Raw genomic sequence first — 27,905 nt, forward strand, 5'->3', positions numbered from 1 at the left:
GAGTTTAGCGTCAGTGTAGCCAAGGGAAGAGGCCAATAGCTACGTATGTTACTGGGAAAAAGAGAGTTAAAAGTGGGTGTTTGTAATGGAACACTCCTGCAGGCCCCAAGGCCTCCTCCGGCAACTGGAACAGCCACACAGCATTCCTGGGAAGGGGTCCTGGTGTTCTGGGACTCACAGCTGCTCTCTTGTGAGCACCTGGTAGCAGAGTAAAGCAGCGCAGATGGAAGTGAGGAGGTATCTGGGCATACCTACTTTATTTCTACCAATTACAGATTAAAGAACATAACAAACACGTATGAGAGTAGCAGCCCTCATACAGGCATCCTGTCTCGTCACAAGACAGAGCAGAAAGAAAAAGTAAAATATTACCAGAAACAGAAGTCACACAGACAGGCTTCCTTTCTCACGGAACAGAAAGTAAACAATAGGATCAGATGATCCTTGCAATGGGAGGAGTGAAATACTAACAGTATGCGTGTATTCTTCTCTTATTTTACTTATATTCTGCAGTTTAGGTCAAGGATGGGGAACCAGATGTTGACCTCCAACTTCCACCAGCCCCTGTAAGCACTGCCAGTGGTCAGGGATAGTGGGAGGGAGGAACTCAGAAACCTCTGGTGGAACACAGGTTCTTCATCTGAGCCTTAGACACAGGAAAGAAGACAGATGGGTTTGTGGGGAATAGCTTGATGGAAGGGATGGGGAATGTGACTTTTTGGTTGCTGTTTGACTCCCAGCTCCCATCTGCCCCAGCTAGCCTGTCCGCTGCCCAGAAATGATGGGAGTTAGAGGAAGATAGAATCGGGATTCAAGATGACCTGCACAGATTGGGGAACTGGACAAAACAAAAAACATGAATTTCAATGGGACAAAGTCAAGGTTCTGCACTTAGGCAGGAATAATCAGATACACAAATATAGGATGAGGACATCTGGTTTGACAGCAGCACATGTGAAAAGGATCTAGGGGTTAAACTTGGTAGGAAAAAAAGGAAAGGGGAAAAAAGCCAATGCAATTCTAGGTTGCATCAAGAGAAGTCTAGTGTCCCGATCAAGGAAAGTAATAGTTCCAATCTCATCTGCCTTGGTCAAACCACACCTGGAATACTGTGTCCAGTTCTGGGCACTACATTTTAAAGACATTGACGAGCTGGAACATGAGCAGAGGAAGGTGACCAAGATGATAAAGGGTCTGGAAATCGAAATTTATGAATGGTTGAGGATGTTTGGTGTGTTTAGCCTGGAGAAGAGGAAGTCTGAGAAGTGATATGATAGCTGTCTTCAAATATCAATTAAGGGCTGTCACATGGAAGACCGAGCAAGCTTGTTTTCTGCTGCTCCAGAGCATGTGACCCAAACCAATGGATTCAAATTACAAGAAAGGAGATTCTGACTAAATGTTAGGAAGAACTTGCTGATGGTAAGAACTGTTCCACATTGGAATGGACTACCTCAGAAGATGGTGGGTTCTCCTCCACTGGAGGCTTTTAAACAGGTTGGATGGCTATCTGTCAGGGATGTGATTCCTGCATTGCAGGGGGCTGGACCAGATGACCCTTGGGATCACTTCCAATCCTACAGTTCTGATTCTATCCCTGATTAAATACAGAGGAAAGGCCATATAGCACATGAGTACAAAAGGCCCCAAGACGGCAACCCTGTCATTTCTAGTTGAAAGGATTAGGTACTAAGCTAGATGGATAAATAGTCTGTCATGGTATAAAGTAGCATGCTATGTTCTCTGTGCTTGGATGAGAATAAGGTTTTTCTCTCATCAAACGTTCCATGATTGGTGGTAGCAAGCAGCAGTAGCAGCCCAGATCTTCACTGCTTCCAACAAATTAGCAATTGTTGGAGAAGCGGTGCCACCTGGTGGTTAAGAAATCCAGGGCAGGAGAGATTTCAACTCCCACCAAAACAATAAGCAGGACATTCTCCATCTGGCTGGCCAGGGACATGTTTTCACTTATGTGAGCACTGGTACAGTCTGTTATAGTTAGTGCTTTGGCTGCTTAAGCAGTAGCCCATCTCTGTCTGAGGTTAAGTGGTAGCACATTTTGGCAGAGCTGTAGCACTGCCATTTGTGCTCAGATGGATCCCACACACTAAGCAAGATACGTACAGCTTTTGACTTGAAGCCTTGCTTGCCTCTGGAGCTGCATTTCTGCTTCATTCCCATTGTGCCATTGGAATCAGTTGTGTGACACCTTGCCCTTAGCAGCTATGCTGAAAGTTCAAACAGGTCTTAAGGGCAGCCAGATAATTGTGTGTCCTTTCCTTGAGAAGTCTGCTGCTGCTGTCGCTGCTGTCTCAACCTAAATACCTCCTAGAAGCACTGTGGAAAGTTTCCTGTTAAGCGGGTTCAGATTCCATGCTAAGCATTTAGTATATAGTTTCCTCCTTTAAGCTGTGCTGTCCTCTCCTCCACCCCAAGATCTTTGCCCATACCAAAGCAACATTTGCAACCTATGTTTTTAATAAAACTTGGACTGCAACCTCATTACAATTTATTTAAATCAACTCACTTCCAAAGCAGGTTAATTAATCAGCAAAATAAATCTGCACACCAGTAAAAGTGTTTTGAAAACAAGAAGTATGCTTTCCCTCTAGAAGAGAAATTGCCTCTTAAGATGGTGCCTTGTTACAGGAAGCACTTTCATAAAAATAAGCCTACTGCCCAGTTATGCAGGTGTGTAAGTCCTATTAGCTGAGACTTAGGGCTGCAACATTTTTTTTCCAACTTCTGATCTTTATCAAAACAGCAGCAGCTCCTTCAGCTTATTAAAAGAACCATGGTGAAGTTTCAATAAAAGATCCTTTCTTGTGCTTGATGCAGCATCCCTCAAGGCTACCTGAAAATCTACAGCCAAGAAAGGAACCTCTTTCAAGCCCTTGGTCTCAAGAACAAGTAGAAACTATCTATAGCACTCTATACCCACAAAGAAACAATCTTTTCACATGCTCTGCGGCCAAACCTTGGTGTTGTAAACTGGTTCCAGGCCCAGGTAAGCTGATGGGCAGCAACTTTAGCCCTGCCTTTTTGTGGGGATTGGTGGTCTGCAGTTTTTCACACCCTGCATATTTTGGCTTGGTTCTACCTTAGCATAACACACAGGGAAGAGCCTTGTGGTTATGTGGTACCCATGGTTTACTGAAACGAGTGAAGATCACAAGCTGGCTTCTTTCAGTACATCACAGTTAATGCCACAGTTTGTCCACCTTCAGGTATAAAATGAAAAATTGCAGTTTAAAATGGAAGCAGGTGCTTAGCACAGCTACAAGGTGATTGGAGAGGATGGGGAAGCGTGTACAAGCCTGAGACTTGTAAAGGCTTTTTTTTTTTTTTTTAAACAAAGTGGTGTTTATTCAACATGTGGTTGTTAATTCTGGTTAGCGAATAAAACACTACTGTGTCGCTACCACCAGAGCTATACACAGAACCTCTTTTTATTCAACATGTCAAAAGACTAAGAAGTTTGCTCTTCCCACTAAGAGACACACTAAAAGACAGTTTTCTGTGAAGAATTCTGCAAGGGGTTGTTGAGCAGGGGAAACAAAGTATCTTTAAAAGTATCCCTGTTTGGCTAGAAACACAGGTAGAACAGATTCACGGGGAGGGAGGGGGTGCCTCCCTTCCCTAAAATGCACTGTTGCACAATGAGATACAACAGGTTGGCACTTTTGACACAGACAAAGCAGGTTGGGATTTGGAAGGGATGGTGTCACTCTTGTGGAGAGGCTGGCGCTGGGCTGATCAACTCTTGTATATGTAATGTTAAGCAGTGGTTTAGTGTAGCTCTATGCTAGATCACATCCTATAGTAGCCTTCACTGAAGTGGTGCCTTCCAGCTGTTTTGGATTACAACTCCCATCTGGCTGGGGCTGATAGGAAGTGCAGTCCCAAATTACTGGAGGGCATCAGGCTGGCAAAGGCTGAATGTTTGAGATGCAAAGCGCCTAGCTGCAAGATAGCATGTACTTTCTCTTCGTCCTTGTCCTCCACACCCCTGGAACAAGAACTGCAGCCTGACTCAGCTTTCTCAAATCATGCAGGATGTTTTATTGATAACAGTTTCAGAAGCATGTAAGAAAAAAGAAAACTTCTATCACCTCCCAGACCAGGGACAACACTTAAACCTTCAGATGGAATCTCCAGTTCTTTGCCACAACTGGTACAGTCCTTTCCCGGCAGTTTCAGGATCTAGGCCATGCTGAGAGAGATGATTGCAGGATGATTGCAGAAGTCCTGCTGTTCTCCCCAGAGGCCATGTGGCAGCTGTGCCTCTTGGCTCCAGGGGGCAGAGGCCACCACAAACAGGTCCCAGCAACAGCCAGAAGCCATCCCCAGAAAAGACATTTTGAAAGGTGAAAACTGCCCTGCCCATTCACCAATGGGAAGGACAGGGCCTATGCTCTGTTTGTGCTGATATGTCACTCAGACAATAGGCTGTGGATCTTTGTCAGGAGCACATCTGAGTCATAACCTGGAAATACAGAAAGGAAAAAGAAGAATGTCAACACAGGAGATCCTGGGTAGGGGACTACTAACTTTATGGTCTATTCATTGTGGGCCAAGGTGTTTGTATGTGTTTTAAACAGTCAGGCCCCACCTGCAGGGTCATTGTGGGTGAGAACCATGTACCCTTAAGCTTCTTTGAAGAAAGATGCAATAGAAATAACTGCAGCCTCTGCCCACTGATAGAGTTGTTGAAGCAGGTCTGAATAGAGTTCAAATCACTCCGTCAGTTTGCAGGTACCCCAAATGATGGTGGAAAGTGGATCGCTTTTCTTTGTACAGCACAACACACACAAAATATAGCAGAAATATCACACCGATCCGAAGGCCCGACACCTCCCTTTACCTTGTGGCTCTTTTCTTCGGGACCATTTTCTGTAAGGGGAAGGGGGCGGAAATAAGTTAGCTCAGAGACAGGTGTGCCCTCCCACCCTCAGCTTCATCGCTAGTGTCTGTGGTTCTGCCAGAGACAAGGGAAGTATTTTGATCTTGGTGGAATAGGGGAAGCTAGGATATATCACACCAGCCATTAGCCATGTTGCAAATACAGGGGGATTATTTTACCCGCAACTCATTACCAACAATTCCAAGAAAAAGAGGAGAGCAACAATTGAATGGAGCTCAGGAACCTGAAAAAATATTTTAGGTAGATCAACAATGTGACTCGGTGTTGAGGCCATGTTTGGATCAGGGAAGAGCAGGGCAGAAGTTAGGGCAGGGCTGCAAGGACACACCAGCAAAATTGGCAGATTGGTCCATGACATCAGGTGACTGACAGGTGGGTGGCCACCCAAGTGAATATGCTTGTGCATTGGCTTTCCTAAATGCCCCCTTGGTAGGCAGAGCCCAGCCCATGCTGTGAAGACATGGCTATATAGCAGGGATGGCAATCACCAGTGGCCCTCACAACTCCCATCAGCCCCAGGCAGCATGGCTAATGGTCAATGAATCACAGGAGTGCCACAGGTTTCCCCAGCCCTGCTATGTTAGGGGTTGGCAGCTGCAGGATGCTCTGCCCATGCAGAATGGAGCTTGGAGTGCTCCTCACACTGTACTCACTTCAGCAAGAAGAAGGCCCAGACAATCAGCAGAAAGGAGACGCAGTCTGTCACAACCCAGATCATTTGGTATGTGGCACGAGGCTGTGGAGCATGGGGAACATGGGGAATGGAGGTCATTGAGGTGGGAGAAAGAGCAAACAGGCAGTTGTCAGTTTCCCCAGGGAGCTGCCTACACAGGAGGATGGTGGTGATACAAGTCCAGTCCTTCCCTGCCCCAACCAGTCTTACCAGTAGCCAGAGGGGGCGCTCCATCCCCTGCAGCACCTGACAAGCGTTAGTGGTGACAGAGTTGGTTCCTGCGCACCACAGGATCGAGAAGAGCCACGGGGCGTTCACCACGTACAGGTTCACAGAGATGTTGTCACGGCGATACTCCCTGGGGAAGAAGGTGGGATTCATGGCACCAAAGCAGAACAGCAGGGAAACTCCCATGAAGTATCTTGGGAGGAGAAACCCCAGTGCCTAAGGTAAGCTGAAGGGAAAAGATGGGCTCCCAGAGGCAAAGGCAGAGAGGGAGACTGAGCATAAGCCCCACAGTTTCCACCCACAGAGTTTGCTGCCGTGTTCTGGGACGATGTTCAGGGCTTATCATCTGGGATTAGATATATCCGTTGCTCAGCCCAAAAGGTTGTCAGTTCGCCTTCATGCCCTGTGTGAGAGCATCCAGCAGACAGTGGTGGACTTTGGGGTCTCAAGTTTCAGTGGCACCCTGTGTGACACCAACATTTGGCACGCACACACCCTGGCCTGCATTCTAAATAATGACTGCAGTGCCACCGAGGCTCCGCGTCCAGTGTAACCGAACTGGTTGTGCTCCCCTAAATCCACCTCTGCTGCAGATACCATTCTATCAAGAGGTCCATTCTGCACCATATTGAAATCAGGCCTTTAGTGTGGAAGTACCTCCCCTCTGGAACTCCCTCCCACTGCATATCAGAGGGGCACTTACTCTATTGCCTTTTCGGAACCTGCTAAAGACATTCCTCTTTCAACAAGCTTTCTAAATGGAGATCTTTATCCCTGCGGATATCTGGCTTGGATCTGCTTTGATTTTGTGCATGTGCTGTTCTAAATTGTTCTCCTTTATGTAGGATTGTTTTCAAAGTTAGTTCTACTCAGAGTGATCCAACTGAAATTAGTGGACGTGATTAACTTGGGTCCATTGATTTCAATGAGCCTACTCTATATTTCCAAACTTATCCATAGGGTAACAAAAGAAAAAAATGTTGTCTCAGGATGCTCAAACTGTCTTTGCTAGCCAATTCTCTTTCCTTGACCTACGCCTGGGACAGACACTAACCTGCCCCACTGTCACTGCCCTCCCTCCTGTGCACCCCCCCCCCCACTAACCGGATTTCAGTGCTGCTCAGATTTTGGTAGGGCAGGTTAATACGCAGAAGTTCTTCTGTTTCATTGCTCAGCTTCTTCCGGCCATAGACCTGCTGGAACCTGGGTGCCCGCTGCTTCACCCAGTCTCGAAACTGATCAGGCAGCCACAGGATCTAGGAAGGAGGGAAATGGTAAGCAAGAGATCCCTCCTCACTCCCACGGCTTCATGGGGGGCAAGACCTACAAGAGAGGCCTTGCTGTGCTCATTAGGCCAGACACTCCTGTGTAGATCCTGTTTTTGTTAATAAACAGCTACTTGCTCTACTTGCTCAGTGTGATTTACTGCTGGCTTGCTCTTGCCTTCCTTGCTGTTTGTATTCAGGCAGAATTTCTCAAGGCAAGCATGCCTGCCTCATCCCTGTCCACCCACTTTCCCCATCAACTCCAAGGGGAAGCCCACTGTGTCCTGTCAAGCAATGAGGACAACTCACCAGCTCCGGGGAGATGTCTGAATGGAGGATAGTCTCCACAGTGACATTGACGAGGTCCTCGTAGTGGGGATCCTCCTCGGGACGCAAGTCAAACATGACGGACACGTTGTGCCTCTTGGCCTCAACCAGCAGCTGCTTCAGAGGCAGAACCCGCTGCTCCTGTGCCAAAGCTCGTTCTGCCTTTGAGAGGCTTCGTGCTGTGGGGAAGGGCGGCTTCTGGTAGGGTGGAAGGAGGGAGCCAGTGAGAGAGGACATCATAGAGCCCTGCAGCTCCAGGCTTCTCCAACCCAGGTTTAGTTCCCCATTGAGGCTGAAAAGGCAATCACCGCCCATCCGTTTTTGCTGCATACAAGGGCTTCCCCAGTCAGACCTAAGGATCTTGCTCCCTACAAGAGAGCATAATGAACACTGCACCATTCACTCCTATGGGACAAGAGAAAGTAAGAGGGCAATTGCACTTGAGAGAATGCTGTTTCCATGGTCTGGGACTGGTAATCACAATAATATTCATTCAACAAAATATTTACCTGTATTCAGCATTGCTCATCAAACCAAAATGTAAACAATAGAAACAGTTTATTGATGATAACCATTTTGACAAGCAGTTGCAAAACAAGGGTATGTGATACAAAACAAGAACCAAACCAAAGGCCTCTTGAAAAAGAACAATCTTTTGAAAGTGTTTGAATAAGACTCCCTTGGGAGAGAGTTCTGAAGTATCAGGGCTGCTCAAAAAAAGCCCTGGTCTTTTGTGAAGGATACTTACCTCCACAGTAAGACAGAATTTGGAGCAGGACCACATCAGGACATCAAAGGATTTACCCAATTAGCATGCAGCCCATGGAGCTCTGCTACCTCAAAGCAGTCATCTGCACAGCCTATTGAGCACACAGGCTCAGTAGGGATCATATCATCAGGAGCAAATACCACAGCCCACATGCCCCTATTGGATTCATTACATCTGGTCCTATTGAGGGACTAAGCCAGGGGTCAATCACCTTTCTGGGCCCACAGGAACATTTGGAATTTTGAGAAAGTACCATGGGCACCAGTCACAAAATGTTGGTGTGTGTGAGTTGCAGGGGCGCATGGTGTAATGCAGATTGGCTGCCACACCTAGAAGAGCAGAGAAAGCTGAAGGCAAGCCCCTGCCAGCATCATTGGGAAGTGGGGGGGGAGGGGGCATATTCACCAGCTGCCATTGTGTTTCTTGACAGAGAGAAGCCCTTTGCACCTCTCCTCTGTTCAGAATGGAAAAGAGGGTGGGTGTCCAATTCTGGAGGGTATGTCCAATGTAGGAGAGGCTGAAATGGTGAAAACGAGCTGAGCAGGAAGAGCTAAACGGCTCCCATGTATTGTGGATTTTTGAGCAGATATATACTGAGATCTTTGTGGGTGCCATAAAGGTACAGATGGGCACACTGGAGAAGCCCACACGGGCAAACCCAGGTCTGTGTATTCTGGTAGTAAGAATTATAGCCAGATATACAGTATCTTCTTGTCTGTTCTTCATCCCACACAACAGGAAATAATTTCCCACCATATTGTATCCCTTCAGATAGCAAATGCACAGGGAGCAACCAATGCCATACCACTCATGCAAGTCAGCCCAGCAGCACCCATTTCACCCCACCAAGCTAGCACAGGGCTTGACTTGGCACCACCACACTGCTCTCACCTGCAGAAACCAGCTGCCAGCATCAAGTTGCTGTAGCTGCGTCCAGTTGAAGGAGCTGGCATTGGACTGGGCTTGAGCAGGGAAAACCTCTTGCACATTTGTGGTCCGGATGAGCTTCTCGTCATGCATGATGAAAGGGACTCCATCGGCACTGCCAGGTAAGAAAGAGAAAAAGAGCTTGGTCTGGGGAATGGATTCATTTCTACTGCCGGAGGGAGAAGTGAAGAACTCAGGAAGTTGCCTTGGTGGACCAGGAAGTCTCCTCATCTCCCACAGACAGCTGATCTGCCTCCACTCCCCTTACCTCACCAGGACATCTGTCTCCAAGACGCTCACACCATAGTCAACTGCCTTCCGGAAGGACATCAGAGTATTCTCAGGTGCAAGCTGGGTGGAGATTAAAAATTGACATAAAATGACAGGTGCATTTGAAGGACAAAGGTTGGTGCTGGATGGCAGGTAACACTTAGTGGGGACATGGGAGAGGGCCTTCTTGGTGGCTGCTCCCAAACTCTGGAAGTCCCTCCCTAGAGAAGCTGAACTGCTGTCTTTCTGCTGGCTGGTGAAGACTTTCTTGTTCCAGCAGGCCTTTGGGAACTGACTGCTTTTAATGAAAGGGCTGGTGCCATGCTGCTTTCATTGTAATTATCTGCATAGATTTTTGTATAGTTTTAATTTTACCAATGCTAAATCGTATTTTAATGATGGATTTTTCTATGTCTTTTCTTGTTTTTATCTGTAGGCTACTTTGAGTCCTGTTGGGGGGAAAGGTAGGGTATAAATAGAAGAAGAAGAAGAAGAAGAAGAAGAAGAAGAAGAAGAAGAAGAAGAAGAAGAAGAAGAAGAAGAAGGAGGAGGAGGAGGAGGAGGAGGGATAAGGTACCTCTGGATAGATTAGTTGCAATTCAGCAACTTCTGAATTTGCAATTACCAAACTTAAAACCATGGAGAGACCTGGTCTGAACAAAGACATTGGATTCTTATCTCATTATACATGACAAAGCTATCTTTAGCCATCTCACCCCTTGCCTTTCCCTGCAAGACTAATTGCAACCGAGTCGTCAACAGGTTTTCCACCCCTATCAGCCAGTCCCCCATTCCCACCACCCTTCTGAGTAATACCCCTCCCCACTCTCTCACTATATATAAGGGTCTGGTGACTTTTGTTTCAGTGTATCTGAAGAAGTGTGCATGCACACGAAAGCTCCTACCAAGAACAAACTTAGTTGGTCTCTAAGGTGCTACTGGAAGGAATTTTTTATTTTTTGTTTTGTCTGGATCTCTTTAGTCAGTCTCCCTGTCCCCAGTTGGATATGCCACCTATTATCCTGCTTCTTGCTGTGCAAAGGAGGTGCTGGCTACTCACCATGGGAGCTCCCCGGTGCCCGAACAGAGCTGGCTTGGGGGGCAGCTGGCTGTACTCCAAAAGACAGGGGGAATCAATACCCAGTGGGGCTAAGTACAGAGCAAGCACTGCACCCAGATACAACAGCAACAGAAGAGTTCTGAGGACTGTGGAGACACAGACAGATGGAAAATGCAGGTAAAATGCAACGGCAGTCTTGGAAGAAGATAATAGCAAGCTAGACCTTCATTACTAGCATTGAGAAGACATTCCAGGTAAGATATCATAATTGGGCCCCCAGCACTTTGGGATCATTCTAGTCTCTTCCCACCAGTGAGGTTACTTGTTTCTTCAGAGTGGAACTCTAATAATGCAATGGTGCCACCTGCTAGTGCCCTAAAGAAATAGCCGAGCAATCACTGCAGCAAGCTATACTGCCAATAAACAAGAAGTAGGGCCCCTCCATACTGGCATTTTATTTAGAGTGCAACATGCTCTTGGCACAATAATAGTGCATTAGTGGTTAATTTACTCTGCTTTGTTAGTTGTTCTGTGATGCTTCCTCACTGCTACTATGTCATTGTTTTTGTCTGGAGGGGCTATAAAATGACAAAAGTGGGAAAACTTTCCCCTCACTCTCCCAGTTTTGGTACAAATAAATGGGATTTCAACAGGATATGCACTGACTGGAAATGAAGCAGTGTGACTACCCCAAACCTTTGCAGGTGCAAACAGTATTTGAAGTGAGATCGTGTATAATTGTCCGACTAGCATCATCACAAGCACAAATAATCATGAATGAGTGGGAAAAATTTCCCAATGCAAGTTCTCATTGGCAACATTTCACTGCTCTACAGTGCCATTCGGTGTCACATTTTAATAATACATTTCTAACGTTTTAAATGACGAGGGTAGATTAGTCCTAGAAGGGAACCCCATGTGGCCTTGGAACATTGTTCAACACCTGAGGAAGACTCCAAAATGCCTGCTGAAGGGGTCTGTACTAGGGAAGAACAAGAATAGCTTTGGCCTCCCTGGTACCTGAGCAGGATGTACGGTAAAAGCAGTCAGCCACTGGCCAGGCAAGCAGTGTCATGCCCACCACAGCTCCGATGTGCAGGAAGGGGCCTGTTGCCTGGCAGGGCAGAAACAAGAGTTAGCCATTTGTTTGGAGTTTCCAAGGGAGTAATCTCAGGCTGCAGCAACATGGAGCAAACAGAGCAGGTAGAATGAAGGGGCAATGCCAGGGAATAGGCTGGCCCTGAAGCTAAGCTTTTAACCCAGAGTTCCCTGCAGGATGATGGCAGAGGGCATCAAGGGCTGGAGTCCCCACCCAGAAGGAAAAGCCACAGTTAGTGTTAGTTGCTGCAAGATGCTTTCACAAGGAATGATTCAAAAATTAAATAGGTGATCTGCAAATTAAACTTTACTAAGATTATAAACTTTTGGCAAGAGGCGTTGAGGATTATAAATGAACTTCTTTCTGGCGATATAATCTTAACCACCAAATATGTTTTATTGGAGTGTCTGAAATGCATAGCGAATATGGAAGGTTTGGAACTTGCAACACTGCAGCCAGAGCAGCCACAGCAAGGAACTGGAAATCAGATAAACCAGCTGACATCTTGCAATGGTAATAAAACATATGGGAAATATAGCACTGTTGACAAAACTTGCATGTTATAAAAGAGCTGCTGAAGGATGTGCACAAAACCAATTTTATTGAAAAATGTAGTACGTTTGTTCATTATTGGAATGCAAAGTTCCAAAACAATGCTCAACCTTATCTAGTATTCTCAGTCTTATAATTTGACATTTTGCTTAAAATATAATAGTGAGCAAGGATGCCTGATTATATAATGCTCTTTAAACCATAACTGACATTTTGTATATACATGATATTATGACATGATATATCTATTGTTTATTTTTGTAACCCCTTTATTTTGTGATATAAAACTTTATAAAAAATGTGCAAGGGTGTTTTGTGCTCTGATCAACTTTGCCTCCTGTCTGGTCTTCATCAGCCATAAGAACCACCCCACCACTGGCAGATTGCCTGACTTGCTTCGTACTACCTGCGCTGGGTAGGATGCTAGAGGACTGGGGGTATCTGACTTTTCCTGGCCAACAAGGTAAAGGTCAGCTGCGCAAGCAACTGTTGCTGAATGTACCCACTGGGTTGGTTCACATCTTAACTGCTGTGTAGAAGCTGCTATGAATCATTCCACGTTTCAGTTGCTGCTGCAAGCGATGCCATGCGCAGCAGCTCAGCAAGAAGGGAAAGCAAGGGAAAAACCACAGCCTGTGGCAAAATCACATGGCAAACACTTGTTATACCCCAAAAGCTCAACATTCCATTCATTTTTGGGCAGCGTTCATGTGGCGGCTGTGACATGGCTCTTATTCTCTGAGATCATGCCATCAGCTGTGGATTCTTACCTGCAGGGAGATCCGGGCACTTTCCCACTGCTCTTCCCACTGAACCTCCACCCCCACAAAAGCAGAAGCCACCACAAGTGCTGTCAGGATCAGGAGGACCTGGAAGGAAGAGAAGACAGCATCAAGTGCCTGGGGGCAGGGGGACAATTGTACGCAAGCCACTTTAAGAGCTTTATTTTGAAAAGGAGGCAGTATGTATAGACCAGGGGTCGGCAAACTTTTTCAGCAGGGGGCCAGTCTACTGTCAGACCTTGTGGGGGGCCGACTATATTTTGAAGGGGGAAAAAAGAACGAATTCCTATGTACACTATGCACACCAGGCAGCCCCCACAAATAACCCACAGATGCATTTTAAAAGGACACATTCCATGCAAGAGCACCATGCAGGCCAGACAGTATTGTAGATGATAAAAATTAAAATTAATTTTTTTCCTTACCTGCACTGATGATAGTCATTGTTTGGATGGCGGGGGGGGGGGGGTCCTTTCCTGGGTTTTGTGCTGCATTGCGGCCTGCTGGGCCACCTGCTGCCGGACCTCTTCCAGCGGGGAGAGCTCCTGCCTGTTCTCCCCACCCTCTCTCTTTTCTCTCCCCCCTTAAATCTCTTGCCCCCTCCCCCTCCCTGGATGGTGCCTCTTTTCCTGCCAGCAGCACCTCCTCCCCCTGCTTTTCCTCCTCCTGACGGAGACTTTGTGCGAGAACACCCGGTGGCTTCCCTCTTTTTTTGTCTTTTCCCCCAGGGAGCTCAGACAGTGGCCGGGCTGGGTTAATGACCCTTGCGGGCCTGATCCAGCCCGTGGACTGTAGTTTGCCGACCCCTGGTATAGACTGTCAAGATCTTTCTGCCAGAGGCATAGGAAGGTCAGGTGGTACCCGGTGCAGAAAATTTCTCGTCACCCCTCCCCCATTGATTCCCCCCCTGCAAAAATGGTTTTACGTTATTTCATATATATTTTTACAAAGGAATAATAACAAGTAATAATAATAAAAAACTTTTATTTATATCCCGCCCTCCCCTGCCAAAGTCGGACTCAGGGTGGCTAACATCAGATACATAACACTGGTATAAAATCAAACAATAATTAAATTACCTCATAAAAACATCTAAAGTCTAAATAGATGGCTTTCCACAGGGTTAGGGTTGGGAACAGTAAGTGCTCCACTGAACTGAAATTTCAGCCTTCACGACACAGGAAAACAGCCAAGTAAACAGCTATTTTGGTAGAGGAGGGTCAAGATATTAACCGATATGCATGAAATTTCATATATGAAATGGTATTGTTACATTAGCTCGTTACTGCCTGTATCGGAAAAATATTTGTTAGTTTATAGCACTGGCTTTATTGGAAATGTCTGGAAATCTGTGGTATTTTTGCTTACAGTGCCTTATCGTTTTAATTGTTTGGCTTTTATTCTGTAAATTACCTTGTTATCTTATAATAGAAGACAGTCTCTAAACATTTTAATAAGGAAAATAAACTTACATAGTGCCATCAATGTGCAAGGTGTTGTGCAAAGTGAAACCCTGTCCCAAGGAGCTTACAGACTAAAATGTAACAGGAGAAACAGAGGAAGGAGAAAGAAGTGGAGGACACGCCCACCTGTCATTCACCTAACATCAAATGACATCAGGTGAAGAGATCTGTTGTACTTTATCTCAGCACTAAGTGTAAAAATAAATACATGCATGCACATTTGATACTGGGAACCCACCTAGCTAATGGTGGTGATCTGGTGTGCGCCAGCATTATGCAGCAGCAGCAGCACAGACCTTTGTGTAGGAAACCGGTAGGAAGTTGGAATTGTGCTTGGGGCAGGGGCTTACCTTGTGTATCCAATGGAGCTTCAGGGGTTGGTGCCAGAGCTGCAGGCAGAGTGCCAGAACCTATAATAAAAATGGGAGAGTGATGTGACTTAGGACCAAAGAACCCACTTTGGATTCTGGGACAAGGACTGCAGGAGGACCACATTCTCATACAGACATGATGGTGTTGACACTACTCAAAAATGAAGAAAAGCAATAATCCTTTGGACTTGTATTATGAAAGTTGGCGGATACTTTCCTATTTGCATTACAAATTCCACTGTCACAGAAGTCTCAGCCACTAACCACTAGACACCCTTCTCAGAACTTTCCTTCTGGCTTCTGAGATGTTCACTTATATACGTTTTAGCCTAATCTTATCCAGCTGATGGAGAAGGGGTTGTGGCTCAGAGGTAGAGCATCTGCTTTGCATGCAAAAGGCCCTGTGTTCAATTCCCAATATCTCCAGGCAGGGCTGGGAGAGGCACCCTCTCTGAAACCCTAGAGAACTGCTGCTAATCAGTGCAGAGAATACTGAGCTAAATGGACCAGCAGTCTCACTCAGTCTGAAGGTATCTCCTAATGTTCCTAATTTGTGTGTGTGTGTTTTAAAGTACACTGGTATTCTCAATATGCTGATTTAACTTTCTCCCAAGGAGCTCTATTAAGTTTTATGAAATGTTGGGCTTAGATATTGCTGGCCCTCTAAAAAAAAACTGGAGTTCCCAGGCTTAATCACATACTAGCAAATTCAGATTGATAGGGATGTCTTGTGTGACAAACCCGCTTCTCCCAAAGACCTGACTTTTTCTGATAAGGAAAGTAATGGGGAAATGTGCTGGAAAGTGTGGGATAACCCTTGTTTCGATGCAACATCATGTAACCTCTCCACTAACAAATCAGGATAAATGCTCCATAAATAGGTTATATGAAACTTTCTCTTAGTAGACAGACCAGCATGTTCCCAAATGGGTTTTAAGAGGTTGATTTTCCCCCACCCCCCAACTACCCCAAAGTGAGACCAGGGAATTCTGGAGGTGCGGTGCAAGCATCCTGGAAAAAGAGCCAAGTAAAAAGGGTGTACCAGGAGCAGTGAGGAGAAGGTGACCAGAGTTGTTGTTCCACACAGCATCACCATCGACCAGTCAAGCCACCACCCTGTCTTGCGGAAAATGAATCTGTTGGGCAGGGGGGGAGAAACAAGGTGAAGAAGGGTTATGACAAAGGTAGCTGGGGAGAATCTTAGGTGGGGGGGGGCACCCCGGGCCGTCTACTCACTCATTGAGATTGTGGAAATCATTGAGGGTGACAAAGGCAAGGTAGAACCAGGCCAGGGCGAAAAGACACACGCAGAAGACGAAGAAGAACCAGGCGCAGTCACACTGTGAAGAGGAGGAACAGGTTAGAAAATGAACCACCGGCAGATGCACTTCAATAGGTGGCTCTTGACTCTTGGATGACACACCCTCTGGCCTGGAAGCCCCACTTGCAGCTGCAGATGTGCAAGGCTGGCTGTGGCTACACAGTGGAGGGCATGCCCTAGGCACATGCTTTAGGTGGTCATATGTGAGATCAGACAGGAAAGTACCCATGACAGGGTCCTTTTCAGTGACATTGCTGTGCAATTTCCTCCTACTGTCAGCCCCCTTCTCCTTTAGTATCTGGATCAACCTGGTGACTTCCAGATGTTTTGGACTACAGTTTGCATCAGCCGCAGCCACTAAGGGATAATGAGAGTGGTTCCCTCCAAAACAACTGGAGGGAACCAAGTTGTTGAGGGCTGATTTAGACACTTGCTGAAAATTGTTTCAGCAAACTTTTGGTTTTATTTCTTACCATCTGCTGTGCCTGTGGTACTGAATTTGTTTTTTATCTGGTGCCATTAAGCTGTGGCTGTGCACACACTCCCATTTGCTCTAGATGCAGTGCACACCTGGTTTGGGAAGTGATGTACATATGATGCTAGTCCTTCTCCTTATTATCATCATAATCACCAATTAATCACCTTCTAAACTGTCGTCTCAAGGCAGTTATTATTTTAAAATAATTTAAAACAGTTTTTAAAATTAAAAAACAACAGCTCCAAATACATTTAAAACAGGACTATCCTGTCGTTCCTTATAAAATCTGAACTTTGGTATGTCTTCCCACCCCAACTAGCTTTGATCCAAAGCGAGAGAGAAAAGACTCAAATAGTTATATTTTAAACCTGAAAATTTGTACACAATGTTTTAATATTGTAAGCCAGTTTGTGTCTCCACACAGAAAAGTGGGTTAAAAATAATGAATGAAATTATGATTTTGCCTTGCTTGCTCTAAGGCTGAGCTGCGGCACTGGCAGCAGATTCTGATTTATACCCCACCTTAAATCAAGCTCTGAGGACAGCTTAACCTTTGATTGAAGATTAGATAATAATTTTGAAAGTGATTTGAGGAGCTTCACATCCCTTGGGGAACATACATATTTCATTAGTTCTGAAATCATTTTGCTGATGTGCCTTGAAATGAAAGGTTGGACCTAAGATCTTGTATTTTCTTCCATGCTTTTGGCCTCTTCTTAGTATGGGTAGATAGACTATTTTGCTGTTAATTTGGATTTTGTCTTTAGTAGTTTTATTCCCAAGCTTTAGGATTAATTGTTGGCCCAGTTGTATAATACTGAGCTGATTGTTAGGTGTGCTTCGATGGGCCTTTTGAAATGTTGATTCTATGTTTATATTTTGGCAATATGTTTTCAATTGTTGATGATTACCTTGGAAAGTAGATGCTAAATATTTTACTAGGTGTTGTTATATTACATTGTTATTGCATGGTATACTGATGCTTTAGGAGCTGGTTTACCACAGAAAGGCAACATGCAGATAAACTGAAACCAGCCAAGGTGCACATAAAGCCCTACAAAACCTGTTTCACGGAGGCATACCTGAGCAGAATATATACATTGTGAGCAGCAATCCCTCTTTCAAATGGCCTTCAACTCTCTGGAGGGGGAAAATGCCATCTGTCTCCAGCCTTGCGCTGCTTATAGGGCCTAAACTGCAGGAGGGGTGGGAAGCAGAAATAACACTTCTCCCCGGCCAACCACCCTGGCTTCCTCCCACCCACATCCTCAGGAACTCACTTTCCCTCACGTGATCAGATAATGCCTCCCCTCGCTTTTGCTGAACATGCCACCCCAGTGGCGGAGCAAGCCAATCGGGTGCCTGGGGTGGTGCGTGTGCCCTGTGCCCAGGGGTGGGGCCAGCTGCCAGCGGGGCGGGACAAGCCGGGGCAGGAAGCTCCACTGGGCCTCTGAGGAGTCTGCTGCTGAGGGGGAGGCAGTGGGCGGACCTTTGGGGGCAGTGCGGAGCCTGAGGGCGCCCAAGCCACTGCGTCACTCCCAGAAGAGATGCGTGGCTCGGGCACGCTGCAAGCCTCGTGGTGAGTGCCACCTGGCATTTTGTCACCCCCTCAGTGGTTACACCCGAGGGGGGGCCTCCCCCCACCTCACCCCCTTCCTCCGCCCCTGTGTCACCCAGTATACGAAGGGGTGGAGTTGGAGCTGTACCTCTGCCACAGACTCTGTGGCTGCCTATGGCTGCTACCTCCTCTGAGCTCCTGTCGCCTGCCCACCTCTGCCCATCCCTGCTGTATTGCCATGGTTTGTTTTTTAATTATGGTTTTAATGCAGTTGTTGCAAACCATTCAGGGATGCTAATTAATAGAGGGTGGTTTAGAAATTCATAATGATAATTATCATGTGGGGTTGCCCGTGGGCCTGGTCTGGAAACTCCATCTAGTGCAAAACACTGTGGTTAGGCTGTTGATGGATTATCACCAGCACATAACTCCAGTTTTCAAAAGCTTGCACTGCCTGCCTGTATGCTCATGGGTCAAGTTCAAAGTTCCTGCATTAATTCACAAGGCCCTTAAATACTTGGATCCCCGATCCCTGCCTGATCCCTGATGTCTTTGGGGGAATCGCTATTAGGGGTTCCGCATGGCACTGTCTGCATCTGCCAGGAGCCAAGTGGTTCCCGTATTGTGGATCTCTCTCCTGAGTGAGACCAGACAGCAGGGCTGGGTGATGCATTGATACATCGTCTGAAGTTGGTTCGAAGCCCACATTATGAAAACGGTTCTATAATATTTGACATGGCGATATATCACGAATCACAATTCGTGTGGGTGCTATGTAAAAAACTGTGAAATGGGAAAAACCGTGAAGCTGGTCATCGCTTCTCTTATGTTTCCTGCTGCCCCTGTTGCTCTCTGTACTATAAAATAACAGTTGTAATGATATGCTAAAGGTAAGTAAAAATGTACCCTTTTTAGACCCCTAAGTTGTAGCAGTTGCCAGGACATTGCCCTATTTGCCTCCACATAGTTACATCCTTATTTCAGATATTGTGATATATCAGCATATCACGATGTTTAGCTGCTGGTATATCACAATGTTGAAAACCAGAAACCGCCAGCCCTACCAGGGGGTCCCCTCCCTCCCTCAATGAAGACTTAAAAAAAAATTTTTTTTTAGCATGCACTTTAAGTAAGCTTTTATTATTAATTTTAACTGATTTCCTCCTCTGTATTATATATATATTTGTAACCACATTGTACACTGCTTAGAAACAAGGGTTTTAAGCAGTATAAAAAATTGTTGAACTAAATAATGATGAAGATGAAATGATAATAATGATACAATGAGGACCAGGTTACTTTACAGGCATGGCTACATTCCCCCACTCCGCTGGGAAACCAGTTTGTCTTTTGCTGTCAAGAAAGAGAAGGGGGCTATGATTAGTCAGTACGAGGGAATTCCTAACACGTCAGGGCAGGCAAGCCATCTTTCTCTGTGAAAGCACGAGGTCTCCTGGAACTGTTGAGAGCACAGCACAGAGAGAGAGAGCTGGAGGATCCTGCCATATTGGAGGACACTAGGGAAAACAGGTCAAAACACAGCTGCCCAAGGACAAAGACTTCTGTTGAATTTTTGCTGGAGCTTCTGTTTCTTTCCTACCTCCTATTCCTTTTTCCTTGTGTGTCATGCTTTTTTAGATTATGAGCCTGAGGGCAGGGACTGTTTTGATTTTTGGAAGTCTCTCTGAGAGCCCTTTTGGCAATGGGGTAGGGAATAAATGCTGTGAAATACGAACTAAAAAAAGCCCAGTGGTTTTTCCTTGACAGAAAAGGGATCTATGCCTGGCACCCACTGCTCCTCTTCTCCAGGACATGGCAGCGTTCTCTGCATGCCTCATGACGCAACAGAGCCAGGCCAGCCAGTACTCTCTAAACACATCCCTACAGATGTTGGAGAAGAGCTGCCCACTCACCTTGCTGGTCACCAGACCCTTCTTGTTACGAGTCCAACGGCAGCTGTAAAGGCACAGCAGGCAGGTGGCACACTGGCTGCCGCAGCTGTCGTCCTTCGCCATGGTGCGTCAAGTAGTGGTGGACACCAGGCCCTGCTGGGGGGTGGGGGGGTGGGGGTGGAACACATGTAGCCCATTGGTATTGCATAGTAGGACACTTGGAGTTTGCAGGGAGGAGGCAGATAATACAGGAATAGGTGTGGCAAGGGGATAAGGAAGGAAAGAAACCACACTGGCTTGAATCGGTCTTCAGCTTTCCGCCTCTCCTGCTCTTTTGCACTCACCAGGAACAGTTGCGGTTTGCAAAAGGGAGTGCAGATGTGTGTGAAGTTCAACGAGATCCCAAGCTCCATTCCCCCACTGTCATCACCTGGCGCAAATGTTGCGGGTGCAAAACCAGAAGAGGCTAATCTAGATCAGGCACCAGGCCAATGGAAACCTGTGCACAGTGGTGGCGGGGGGGGGGGGAGAGAACTCAACCTGCCTGGTGAGTCGCACCCCGGGCACCCCACCCCAAATTTGCAAGCTGGGGCAGGCCCACGTTGCAAGGAGTCAGGTTAGTATGGAGCTTAATCGTACCTCTCTCCTCCAGAAAGTGAAAGATAAAGAGGCAGACACAACACACGAGAGAGCAACGGGACAGGAGGGTGCCGGGAAACCCACAAACACAGCCCCTCCTCCCCCTGCTTCTGGTGTTGTTAGGGTTTATACTCGGAAGTCACATTTTGGAGAGGAGAGTCTGCTTCCTGTGTACTCACTTAACCCCACTTACTAGCCTCATTCATTCATTTCTTTTATGCACAAGCAAAGGCTAGTCCTGCATTCCAGGTCCCTCAAACCGCCTGCTGTTAAGCAGCTCTGAGTGGAGTGCTTGGAACAGAACAGGTGAAGCACATGAAGGGCAGAAGCCTGTTACTTGCAGCTCCTCCTCCTCCAGCTGCTGTGAGAACAGGGTGCTGAACTAGATGGGTCCCTGGCTCTTCTTAAGTCCTCAGCTGAATTAAAACACAGATTCCTGCACACTCAAGCTACCTAACATCAGCCATGCAAAGAGTGCAAGGAAGACATGCAGACCTGATTCTTTCCCCATTAAACACTGTCTCCATGTCCCTCTCCCCATTCTGTACCCCCCCATTGTATGGCCATTGGGGCAGGGACCTGCATTCTTGCTCTTGGGAAAGAACGATGTACACAATTGGTGCTGTAACAATAATCACAAATAAAAACCATAATGGCAGTATATTTCATAATGTTGATGACAGTGATACCTATGAGCCCCCAAAATGCTCTTACAAATCAGAAGCCTGCTTTATTTGGGTTAGGTTTCTCCCCACGTCAAGATAATTGCCTTGAGAAAAGACGTGTTTACCACAGTCACCCACAACCAATGTCGGAAGAAGCAACAACAAAAACACACATGATCTTCCTCTTCACACATGGCGGTGCAGCTCTCGCTCTCTACACGGGGATGGTCTCACGTATTGTGTGAAGCAGTTGAGAGATTCAAAGGCGCTGCAGTTGTGAGAGGGAAGGGGCACCCTGCCAAGGCCCCTCAGGCATGGGGAAGGTGTTGCTATGGATACCAGAGAGACTTCAGGCCTTGGTGCACAGGGGCATGTGGGGCAGTGGTGGGGGCGCAGGAGGAGAAAACACAACCATTTGGCTACTCTGCTCAAAAAACACCAGCCTTCTCAGGCCGCCTTATCTGAGAGTGCCAGGGTAAAGGCAGGTGGGCAGAGGCGATGCGGAGACCACCCCTGGTTTGGTTGCACTAGGCATGGAGCCTGGGGGAACGCCACAATTTTTATTTAGAATGGAGCGTGAGAGGCAGTGGGGCACTGAGTTTTGGTGTTGCACTGGGCGCCGCTTAAATCTGAGACTGCAAGTTCTGCCACTGCAGGTGGGGACAGCATGGCACCCACTGAGGGGGGCAGAAGGAGCTGCCAGGGGTGGGGTGACTCTGCAAGTCTTGCAAAACCTGGCAGGCACGGCCCCAGCTGATTTCTGGGGGGGAGGGAGGCATTGCAACATTTTGAGGAGTCGTGTTTAGAAAAAAAAACTCATTTTCCTTCTGAATAAAAGTTTGGCTGTACAAAATTATTTTAAGTATGAATGATCAAGATTACATTAGTCAGAGGAAGGAAAGAGCAAGTTGGGAAATAAACTACAGTACTGTAGTCTTAAATGTTTCCTCTCCCTCTCCCTCACCCCACCCTCTTCAGCCCAACTTCACGCACAATCCCTATGTGGCACAGACAGTGGAGAAATGCACATGGAATAACTGCATATAATTATTAAGGAAAACCCCATACAGTGGTGCCCATTTCCATGACGGGGGGGGGGGGAAGGGGAGATCATGGTTTTGCTCTTTTAAAAGAAAGGAAAACTTGGAGAGAAACCTCTTGACCCACCTTCAGAATCCCACGCCAAATATTTACCCCACCTAAAGCTAGAAACTGAAACTAAAAGGCTTATTTTCAGAAGACAAGATAACTCCTTTCTCCAGCCCCTTCCTGCCGTCCCCACCAAAACAACCCAATTACTACTTTAGTACCATCCACTGTTTTTGCTGGGTGGGCTGGAGAAAGGAGGGACCCTTCTTTTCTATGTCCCAGAAAAAGCCTATTTTGCTTCAAGGCAGTTTGCCTACTGCCCAGTTTGCAGCACCTCTGGTGCTCCTCCCAACCCCTTCACTCACCTTGACCAAGGCCCTAGTCCCCTTGGAGGACAGGCTGAGAAAGAGTTGGCTGATCAGATCTCCCTTCTTTTGCAGGCAGTCCGATGAGGCACTTTTATCTGACAGCTGCTTTTATTCTTCCAAGCTGAACTTTTGCTGCTGATGCTCCTCCTCCTCCTCCTCCTCCTCTGTGCTCTGCTCTCACCGGCTGTCTCCTCTCACCTGCACAGTAGCTGGCATGAAACCCGTGTGTGTGCCACCTATGGGCAGGGCCAGGCAGGCTAGGTGCACTAGGGAGAGGCAAGAGCTCTTGAACCGGCTGCAGGGCTGCAGCTGGAGGCTAAGGAAGGTGCTGCTTTTGTGCCACACTCTTCAGCCCCGCCACTCAGTTCACAGGCCAGGGGAGCTTGTTCTGTGGCTGGCTGGAGAGGCCCAAGGTGGGGGGCGGAGGGTGGGGGGAGTCACTCACTCAGAGCCCAGACCTGAAGTTTGCAGGCAGCCCACGCTCCGAGTGGAGGAGACGGAGGAGGGAGCCAGACAAAGGAGAGGGCTGCCCCAAAAGGAGAGAAAGGGAGCTCTGCACCACCCAGGCGGCTCATTCCACTCCATCTTCCTCTGGCAAGCAAGAGGAGCTCTAACGAGCATATGCAAGTCATTTCAGGACCAAGGGCAAGAAGAAACCCAAACAATATCCTCTCTTGTAGTAAAACATTCATAAAACTTAATTGTCTGACCATTTGTAGGCCTTTAATGATACTCCTTCACATCTTCAACCTCTGCCTGCCTAATAGGTATAAAAGCTTCCCTGGGGGTGTATGGACAGTTTCTGAGAAACTTACGTTTTTATTTATGCATTAAAATGATGTTTATACATCACCGCTCAGGGCAATTGTCCACACAAAGCAGCATCATAGAGAATAACCGCACAACACACAAAGCAATATACTAAGATTAAAACTGGCAGCATAACGCTTTAAAATTAGCAGTAAAACTTCATCAAGAAAAGTAACTTAATTAAAAGATTGGAATAATAACATATTAAATGTATGTTCTCTTATAACTCAGCTTGTGCCATGGGGGAGAGCATTTAGAACTAAGGGGCAACCACTGAGAATGCCATGACCCTGGTACCAGTCAGCCTAACACAGAAGCCTTATGAGGAACAGTTGAGGGAGCTGGGTATGTTTAGCCTGGAAAAGAGGAGACTGAGAGGAGATATGATAGCCATTGTCAAGCATCTCAAGGACTGTCACATGAAAGGTGGCGCAAGCTTGTTTTCTCCTGCTCCAAAGGGTAGGACTCCAACCAATGGCTTCAAGTTACAAGAAAGGAGATTCTGACTAAACACCAGGAATAACTTTTTGGCAGTAAGAGCTGTTCCACAGTGGAACTGACTGCCTCAGATAGTTTTGGATTCTTGTTCCTTGGAGGTTTTTAAGCAGGGGTTGGATGGTCATCTGTTATGTATGATCTAGTTGTGATTCCTGCACTGCAGAGGGTTGGTATAGATGACTCTCAGGATCCCTTCCAACTCTACAATTTCATGATTCTATTGTTATGAGATTGGGTTTTTTGGGGGGAGGGAATCGAGGTCTTTCAAACCCCTGGACCCAGCAAGTGTTAAAATATAAGATAGGCTAGCTTCCTGTGTTGAGGTGCTTGTCTGGGTGATGGGTCATTAAGAGAACAAAGGAAAGTGGGGTCTATGCTAGGCAGAAAATGGGTGGGGCCCCTCCCTCAATTTGCAAATAGTTATGTGACCTAGAAGCTGGATGAAAAAGCTGCAGGCTGGAAAGCTGGCCAAGGCATTGCTCGCCCCAGCGAAGCTGAGTGAGACATCTCTCAAGGGTATTCTTGCCTGTCTAACGAGCCATTTGGCGCCTACTAAGACCAAGATGGCCAGGCGGATGGAGTTCCATAAGAAGCAGCAGTGTACTGGGGAATCTGTAACCGCATTTCTGGCCGAACTCCAGAAGCTCGCTCAGCACTGTGGCTTCCAAAATCTGGAAGAGACTCTCCTGGATCGGTTTGTAGGGGGCCTGAGCTACAGAAAAGCCCAAAGACGCATCGTGGCTAAAGAAGAGGTTACCCTTGCTTCTGCCTTGAAGGAGGCCACCGCCATGGAGAATTATGAAAGAAAGGAGCTTGATGCCAGTCGCAAGGCTACAAAACCGCAAATAGAAGCTACGCATGCCATGGATGAGCTAGAGGCTAGTCCGAGCCTGAGCCCAGTCCATGGGATCGAGTCAGTGCATCACGCTGGCACAGCGCACAAAGATCGCCAAAGCGCTTCCCCAGGTTGTGGCGGGAACCATGAGCGGAAGAGTTGTTGTTTCCGGGATGCTATGTGCTGGACGTGCGAAAAGACGGGACACATCGTCAGGGTCTGTAGATCGGCGACGTCGGAAGCGACAGCATCGCCTAGATCGTCTTGTCGCAGACCACCCACCACAACTCATCTTTTAGAGGACTGCAACTACGTCACGGAGATCAATGGGAGGACCATGCAGTTCCCAGCGTAAGGCAAGGCACATGTGAAAGTGAAGATTGAGGGTCAGCCGTGCGTCATGGAGGTGGACTCCGGATCTGGATTCACCATCGTGTCGGAACAGACCGCAAGGGCATTCTTCCCTGGGGGTAAGTTTCCTTCTCTGGAGCCTTTCCCGGCAACCTTGCAATCATATACAGCGGGCTGCATCCACATTTTGGGAATGTGTGCCGTGAAAGTACAGTTCTGGGACAAACAGACCGTGCTCAAACTGGTGATTGTGAAGGGAACTGACTGGTTCCCCGCCCTGGGACTGAGTATAGCCGGGCTTAATTCTTTCCAAACCTTCCCTGAGATGAGTGAGGCATTATGCAAGGAATTTGCTGGACTCTTTAATGGGAAACTGGGTTGTTATAAAGGGCCCTCAACTGACTTCGAGCTGGACACCTGGGTGGCCCCAATCCGGCTCAAACTGAGGAGAGTGCCGTTTGCACTGCAACCCAAGATTGAGGTGGAACTGGATAAATTGGTCAAGCAGGGAGTTCTCTCACCCGTGGACTCTGCTAAGTGGAAGACTACAATCGTCACACCCCTTAAAGCAAATGGGAAGTCAGGAGTGGCAGGAAATGAAATCACAGAAATAGGTGGAGTCGCAACTAAAACTGCAAGGTTAAAATTCAGCGTGCCCTGCCTCTCACCTTCTGCTCAATTCTGTCATTGTCACAGGGTTCTGTGGTGCCCTGTGCAGTGGAACTGATCACGCTACCCCAAGTCTGCCTCTGCTGCAAGAAGGATTAAGTGTGCCTGCTCAAGGCCACAGCATAGTCCTTGGCTATACAAGCAGCTGAGCTGTAGGCAAAGGGCCGCATCTCAAGAGTAGAGCATCTGCTTTGCATGCAGAAGGGTCCAGGTTCAGTCCCCAGCATCTCCAGGTTGGGCTGGGAGACACCTCTGTCTGAACCCCTGTGTTGTGTATTAAGCAATAACACAGCCAAGATGTTTAATATAGAGTATTGTGTTGTATTACAGACCTTATTTGAATGTACAAGTTACAGCGGGAACGGCAATCATTTGCTGATTCAGGGAGCAGGATTTGGATCCTCTGCTGGATTGGTTTCCACGGGAGGGAATCCGTTGCATTGGTTCCCGCCAAAATCTATCTTCTCCCTACTAAATGACTGTTATTATATAAACCCCCGTTTTCTCCATTCCTCGCTGGCTCTTCCCTGTTTCCGAAATAAACAGATGTTGTACCTGATTCTTGCCTCCAGTTATTAACGACACAACACCCTGGACAGCTGCTGCCTGTGAGTGCAGTCAGCTCTGGGCTGGAGAGGGACCAATAGTCCAGCTTAGTATAAGGCAGGTTCCTATGTCTCTACCCAGTCGCAGCCGAGAGAGCGGTGGCAGAAGGCTGAGATGACCAGCTCTAGCAGGGGCATGCAGGACTGGCCCTGGGAAGGTGGGTGTGGATAGGGGTGACTGTCCCAGGCCCCACGCTTTGGACACCCCTGCTTGTCACTGGTGGCCACAGACAGTAGCCCAAACTTCCTGGCTGGTCTTGCTGTCTCCTGCCCAACTGGGTAACCTCTCAAGCTCCTCACTTGTCAGAGCAAGGCAGGGTGCTGCTTGGTGCAGCAGCAGCAGCAGCAGCAGCAGCAGCAGCAGCAGCAGCAGCAGCAAAAGAGACAAGAGATTAAGAAAGGAGGGAATAGGCCACCGGAGCTAAAGTGGCTGCATAAAACAAGAAATTCCAAGTTAACGGGTGAAGGACACAGAGAGGGAGGCCACTGGCACTTTTTGCAGCTGCAAACAACAACGCAAATACAGTGGTACCTCAGGTTACAGACACTTCAGGTTACATACGCTTCAGGTTACATACTCCACTAACGCAGAAATAACGCTTCAGGTTAAGAACTTTGCTTCAGGATAAGAACAGAAATTGTGCTCTGGCGGCGCAGCGGCAGCGGGAGGCCCCATTGGCTAAAGTGGTGCTTCAGGTTAAGAACAGTTTCAGGTTAAGAACGGACCTCTGGAACGAATTAAGTACGTAACCAGAGGTACCACTGTAAAGCCAAGGAGAGAACCGGGAGAGGGAGCCCAGCAGTGTTAAACCGGGTGCAAAAAATGGCACAAAGTAAGACAGGGGAAGGAAAATGGGGAGATATTGGCCACCAGTGCTAAAGCAGAGGCAAAAAGCCAAAAACTAAATTGGGGGAGGAGGGACTATCAGCATGGAGAGGAGGCAGGATGGCAGAGACGGAGGGAGATGAAAGCAATGGTGGTCTCCCCACACAGGGGCAGAGCAAGGGGGCGTTGGGGGCGGGCTGACCCGGGTGACACCCTGGAGGGGGGGGGAGACACTCAGCACCCCCCCCCCCCGATGCCCAAGCTGAGCCCTGCTGCCTGGTAAAAAGTGTGTGCCTACGGCTTGCTCCAAACCTGCCAGTGCGTTTTCCTTTTTCCGGCTGGAGCGGAGGCGAGGGGCAGGCCAAATGCCCCTCTCTGGCCCACCCCTCGCCTCTGACCACCCCGTAGCGCGCATGTGCAGCGTCGTTCGGCGCCGAGCAGGTTTGTGAGCAAGCTGCAGAGCGAGGCTGCCTTGCTCTTCAGCTTGCTCACGGGGTTTGCCACGCCACCGCTTCGTAGTGCGCATGCACAGCACCGCAGTGCACATGCGCCGTGATGCATGTCATGGTCATGCATGCGCCGAGCGTCACA

The 27,905-nt window shown here is 47.6% G+C and overlaps 1 protein-coding gene across 2 annotated transcripts; it reads right to left on the reverse strand.

The window, feature by feature from the left end:
- Window positions 1-4,038: 4,038 nt before the first annotated feature.
- On the reverse strand, window positions 4,039-23,051 carry GDPD2 (glycerophosphodiester phosphodiesterase domain containing 2). 2 transcript variants are annotated; one of them, XM_033138144.1, is made up of 16 exons: window positions 22,718-23,051; window positions 19,981-20,112; window positions 15,947-16,050; window positions 15,753-15,846; window positions 14,690-14,749; window positions 12,865-12,963; window positions 11,464-11,557; window positions 10,444-10,589; window positions 9,382-9,464; window positions 9,078-9,228; window positions 7,400-7,615; window positions 6,930-7,081; window positions 5,808-5,955; window positions 5,578-5,660; window positions 4,865-4,893; window positions 4,039-4,486 (listed from the first exon to the last, which is right to left on the reverse strand). In XM_033138144.1, exons 2-16 carry the CDS (start codon window positions 20,080-20,082, stop codon window positions 4,434-4,436), a joined length of 1,614 nt encoding a protein of 537 aa, XP_032994035.1. In that variant the 5' UTR covers window positions 20,083-20,112; window positions 22,718-23,051; the 3' UTR covers window positions 4,039-4,433. The 2 variants fall into 2 exon arrangements, with proteins under 2 accessions (XP_032994035.1, XP_032994034.1); XM_033138143.1 differs by having other exon boundaries at window positions 19,981-20,115.
- Between the last annotated feature and the right edge of the window lie 4,854 nt (window positions 23,052-27,905).

This window comes from Lacerta agilis, chromosome Z (genome assembly GCF_009819535.1).
Source record: "Lacerta agilis isolate rLacAgi1 chromosome Z, rLacAgi1.pri, whole genome shotgun sequence".
Classification (NCBI taxonomy): domain Eukaryota; kingdom Metazoa; phylum Chordata; class Lepidosauria; order Squamata; family Lacertidae; genus Lacerta; species Lacerta agilis.